The sequence below is a fragment of the Manihot esculenta genome, chromosome 17 (genome assembly GCF_001659605.2).
Source record: "Manihot esculenta cultivar AM560-2 chromosome 17, M.esculenta_v8, whole genome shotgun sequence".
NCBI classification, from domain to species: Eukaryota; Viridiplantae; Streptophyta; class Magnoliopsida; order Malpighiales; family Euphorbiaceae; genus Manihot; species Manihot esculenta.
In genome coordinates, this window is record NC_035177.2 from 25,882,057 (window position 1) to 25,888,098 (window position 6,042).

At 29.8% G+C, this 6,042-nt stretch overlaps 1 protein-coding gene across 1 annotated transcript; it reads left to right on the plus strand.

The window, feature by feature from the left end:
* The first annotated feature begins 2,005 nt into the window (after positions 1–2,005).
* On the plus strand, positions 2,006–3,062 carry LOC110604897 (G-type lectin S-receptor-like serine/threonine-protein kinase SD2-5). Its single transcript, XM_043952666.1, has one exon. The coding sequence runs from the start codon at positions 2,039–2,041 to the stop codon at positions 3,059–3,061; it is 1,023 nt and encodes a 340-aa protein (XP_043808601.1). The 5' UTR covers positions 2,006–2,038; the 3' UTR covers position 3,062.
* Positions 3,063–6,042: the final 2,980 nt, after the last annotated feature.

Genomic DNA, 6,042 nt, shown 5'->3' on the forward strand with positions numbered 1-6,042 from the left:
AGGAGCCGAAGCTCTTACATGAGAATGAGAAAACGACAACTTAGTATGCTTGCCCAATCGACAAGCAGTACAAGACACTTTATTAAAACTAGAGGTTCGAAATAACTTTGACAAAATGGAAGAATTAGGGTGTCCTAAACGACGATGCCACAACTCGAATGAATTTGCCGAAGCAATCAGACTCGTAGAACCACCAGACAAAGAAGACGAAAATGAAGAAGGAGAGAACTCATAAAGGTCCCCTGGACTACTGCAACTGAGAAGTGGAGTCCGCGTCTTGAGATCCTTCACACAAAAACCATTGGGATCAAACTCAACTGAACAGGAATTATCACGAGCAAATTTCTTAACAGAAATTAAATTATGAGTTAAAGAAGGGACGACAAGAACATCTTTTAAAAGTAAATCACGACTAGGTAATGGAAAAGAATTTGAACCAATATGAGTGACAGGAAGAGAATGTCCATTACCAAACACAACAGTATTAGAAACGGGAGTTGGAAGACACGAAGACAGTATACCTGGATTAGGTGTCATGTGGGAAGTAGCACCTGTATCTGGTAGCCACGCAGAATGCACAGGTTCAGGAAATTGAACCGCAGCAAAGGAACGATCACCCGAGAATTGTCCAGAACGAGTAAAATGTGGGCAATCTCTTGCTATATGGGTATATTCTAAACAAATCTGACACTGTGTGGGTTGAGAAAAACCAGCAGATTGAGGTGGAAAACCAGCATATTGTGAAGAAAAACCAGTGGGTCGAGGACCAAGCACACCATTGTATGAACCTGAAAAATTGGATCCAGGATGATACATAGAAGATGATTGATTGTAATAATATCCACGTCCTCCTCGTCCAGAACGACCACCACGACCCCCTCTGCCATAGGAATCACCACCATTGTTATTATAGTAACCAGAATTACGGCCACCACGACCTCGACCTCCACGGCCTCGTTGATTGGAAGAAGAATTGCGTTCAGTAGAAACTAACGCTGTCTGCGAATTTGCCGGATTTGGAACTGGCTGAGATTGTTTCTTTGCGCGACTTTGCAATCGCAACTCCTGAAGATATAAAGAAGTACGTGTCTCCGCAAAAGAAGGAAGAGGTTTCTTTCCCGTCAAATTGATGACAACATTTTCATATTCAACAGGCAAACCATCCAGAATCTGCATAACTAAGTCATCCTCAGTAATAGCATGACCAATAGAACAGAGTGAATCATAAACAGTTTTTAATTTCTGAAGATATTCATCAATGGTAGAATTATCCTTAACAGTGCTGTAAAAGTCTGCTTTAAGTTGAAGAAGTTTTGCATGAGCTTGATCATGAAACAGAGTTTCGATAGCTTCCCAGGCTTGCTGAGCAGTAAGAACAACATTTGGTTTGATGAGACTACGCAATATATCAGGACTAAGAGTAGCCTGAATCCAAGATAAAACGAGACGGTCAATTTGTTTCCATAATAAGAAATCTGGATTTGGTTTAGATTCACCATTAGAATTTGTTAATACACATGGTGGTGCAGGAACTGAACCATCAACGTGATCATACACATCATAACCCTGTAAAACAGGAATAATGAGAGAACGCCAGAGAAGGTAGTTGGTGAAATTGAGAGCTTCATTGACATAATTTTTAATATTAGAAACTCCAAAAGATGGATGGAGAGAAGAATTGGAAACAGCAGGTTGGGTGGAAGACTCGGCAGGATGAGAAGGGGATGTTGTGTTGGAAGACATGACGAAGACAACGAGAACAGGGAAAAAAAAAAACAGAAGAAAGGAAAGAGTTGATACCTAATAGGGCTCTGATACCATGTAAATGGTTATAGAATATTAGTCTCGATGTATATTACTTCTATAATTATAAGTATTTATAGAATACAAAGGATAAGACTCTAAGCTATTCAGTTACAGAAGAGACTTATCTACAATAACTAATCACAGCTGTATTGTTATCTAATACCTACTTGTGGGTGTAATAGTTGGGTGTAGGATTATGTTTGTGAGGAAAAAAGGAGATGGAGCTGAAGAAATGGAAGAATACTTGGATCAAATATCAGGAATGCCCATAAGATTTTCTTATGCAAAACTGAAAATAGCAACTGGGAATTTCCAGAAAAAGATTGGACAAGGAGGGTTTGGATCAGTTTTTGAAGGAAGTTTGCAGGACGGACAGAAGATTGCAGTAAAGTGTCTAGAATCCTCAGGCCAAGGGAAGAAAGAATTCTTAGCTGAAGTCAAGACTATTGGTAGCATTCATCATCAAAACCTGGTGACATTAATTGGATTCTGTGTCGAAAAGCTGCACAGGCTCTTAGTTTATGAGTTCATGAGCAATGGATCCTTGGACAAATGGATTTTCTGTATTCAGCCACAACAACCTCCTTTGGACTGGCCTAGTAGGAAGACAATTATTCTAAACATAGCCAAGGGATTGGCCTACCTCCATGAAGGGTGCAGAAAGAAAATAGTTCACTTAGATATCAAACCGCAAAATATCTTGTTAGATGCAAATCTACATGCGAAGATATCAGATTTCGGCTTGTCTAAGTTGATTGACAGGGATCGAAGCCGGGTCGCAACTACAATGCGAGGAACCCCCGGATATATTGCTCCTGAATTGATTAGTTCAGTCATGACAGAGAAGGCAGATGTTTACAGTTTCGGGGTTGTACTAATGGAAGTAGTATGTGGAAGAAAAAATGTGGACAGGTCTCAGCCAGTGGAGTTATTGCATTTACTCCCTGTTCTCATGAAAAAGGCAATGGACGATGGCCTGATAGATATGATTGACAGACGTGGGGAGAGTATGCAATCACATAGCTCAGAGGTTGTAAAGGTTATGAGGCTTGCAATTTGGTGTCTGCAAAGAGATTACAAGAAAAGGCCTTCCATGTCAATGGTGGTTAAGGTTTTGGAAGGGACAATGGAAGTGGAAGCTGAACTAGATTACAACATGCATACTCCAACGATACTGGCTGCAGTAACAAGAGAGACAGAGTTGGAAACTACTGCCACAGAAATCTTGCCATCATTTCTATCAGGACCCAGGTGAAGAAGACTCTTGAAAAATGAGTTGTTTTTTTTCTTTTTGTTATTATGCTTTATGTTTTTTCGTCTGTATGTTTCTCTATAAATTGGAAATTAGAACCGACTCATTAACTTGCAAACGAAAAGCTGTGTTGAGGAGTGCAGGATGTTTTATAAAAAAATTCATCGGTTGTGTTTATCGGTGATTTTCAATGTCTCAATTGGAGCTGCTGTTGGCAACTTGGCATGTAGAGAAAGACTACTCTAAAAGTGAAAATTTTATAAATTCCATTCTAAATGAGAAATTCAATAGAAAAGAAATGAATTAAATTAAATATTTATAAAAAATTTTACTCCAACTATACAATATTAGTTTATGATCAATTTTCAATTTTTTTTTTCACCATTTCATTTATTTCTTAAAAAAATCACATTATTTATTTATTTTTTAAATATTGAAAAAAAGTTATTTATAACATTTAAATTTTATTGTCCATTTTTAATACAGCGTTAATCGCACTAAACTATTTGTGAACTATACGAAATTCGACTCGATAAAAATTCAATCGGATTCAATTCAATTTTTAAATGAATTGAGTCCAAATTTAATTTTTAGACTCATTTATTAAAAGAGCTGAATTTAAACTCAATAGTATTTGACTCGTTAAAATTTATGAGCTAATTCATTAAAAGACTCACGAGCTAATTAGTTAAAAAATTTATAAGCAGACTCGTTAAGAGACTCGTAAATAGATTTGTTAAGATACTCGTTGAGTAAACTTATTAAAATATTCATAAACATACTTGTTAAAATCTCATCGAGCAAGCTCGTTAAGAGGTTCGATTAGATTTGATTATACCCATTTCAATGAATTAATTATAATTTTTTTAATCACTTAATCTATTTATTATATATATATTATTAATTTATATATTTTCATTCTTTAATTATATAATTATATTATTAGTTTATATATTTATTTATTACTATATATCTTTTTACGTAGATATTCTCTTTAAATTATTAAATCTCTTAATAAATTACTATTATTATTATTTTTATATTTTTATATACCTATTTATAGGATTATTTTTTTATTTAATATTATTTATTTAGTTTTATAAATTAAAATTTTTTATATAATTTAAATATAAATCAATATAATTCTATTAATACAATTTAAGTATAATATATATATCTAATTATATAATTTAAATTGATTATATTTATATTAATATATTTATTTTATGTAATATTTTATATTTATATACAATATAAAATAATTTAATATATATTATATATTTGAATAAAAATAAATAATAATATATGAATAATCAAATAATAATATTTAAATAATCAATAATAATATATTAATAAATTTTATATAAAATTTTTTATTAATACTAACAATAAAATTATATAAATTTAATTAAAATTATATAATTTAAATAGAAACTTCCTCTGTTTCTTTATAAACTGTTTATATATAAATTTATATATTTATTATATATAATTTAATTATTTTTTCATATAATATAAATATTTAAATAATTAATTATTAAATATAATATTATATAGTTGATTTTATATTAAATATATTTTATATAATTAATTAAAAATTTTATAATTAATATTTAATAATAAATAATATTTAATGTTATCAATAAATAAATAAATATTTAAAAATTAAAATTTAAATAATAAAAAATAAAAAATTTAAATATTAAAATCTCAATAATAAAAATAAATAAAAAAATTTTTAATCATTTATCGTGAATTGAAGTTAAAATATTAAAAGAAATTTTAATCATTTTTATAAAATTACTGAATCAACGACTTTTATTCCACGTAAAATTACTGAATTAACGTTTTTATCGAAAACTTATAAAAATAAAATTTATAAAAATAAGTAAAATTTATGAAAATAAAAGAGCGAAACTCTTTTATAAATAAAAATTTCACTTTTATTATATTTTAAATTAAAATTTTAATTACAATAAATTTTAATTAAATTATATTTAATTTTATTAAAATATCTTTTTAATTTTTTATTTTAAAATTTTAATATTTAAATTAATTAAATTTTATTAATAAATTTTTTAATTGAGATTTTAAACTTAAATTTGAATTAAACTCGTTATTAATTTAAATAAATTTTTTAAATTGAATTAAATTAAATTAAATTATAATATTTAATTTTAAATGAATTTTTCATGAATTTGAATTAAATTTAATTATAATATTTAATTTTTAAATTAAATATTAAAATTTGAGCTTCAACTCAAAATTTTAAAATATTTTAATAAATTGAATATGATCTACTCGATCTCACCCTTAATTCTTAAACAGCCTCCTCTAAGTTTTTACGTGTTGGCATCACTTGTGAGTCGGGTAAGAGCGACCTAAGTGATGCGAGTCAAAGTCTGCATGACTTCTGTAAAAAAAACAAAAAAAAAGAAAAAAATCTGCATGGACTCTGAAGACACAAACCCATGGCTGTGTGGCCTTTGAAAGCTGTTATGCTTCTGCAGCTTTTGATCATCTTATCCTTTGTATGCTTCCAACAAGCCCAAAGTCTTTACTCTCCTACGACAAAGCTGCCCACATCATGGAACATTAATAGGGATGTAAACGGGTAGGGTATCCGTGAAATTGAGGGTACCCAAATCCGAATCCGATTATATATAAAATTTTCGAACCCATCCTAAATCTGTTTAGTATTTTAATTTTATTATCCGTACCCGTTCCAAATCCGTTTAACAATACACCGAACCCAATTTTTTTTAATTCAATTCAATGATAAAAAATTTAAAGATATGGATACTCATATTCCTTTTCTTATACACCACATGAATTTAATTCCACAACCATCATTATACATATTAAAAAAGAATGAAGCAAAAACTGTTATCAGCAATATACAAAACCCATAACTGACATTCAAGAGAAATTTGAAAATCCAAAGTAATGAAGAATATAACAATTCATAAATCCAAAGTAATGAA

Coding starts and splice junctions, on each gene's coding strand:
- LOC110604897 (XM_043952666.1), top strand. CDS start 2,039: ATGGAAGAATACTTGGATCAAATATCAGGAATGCCCATAAGATTTTCT.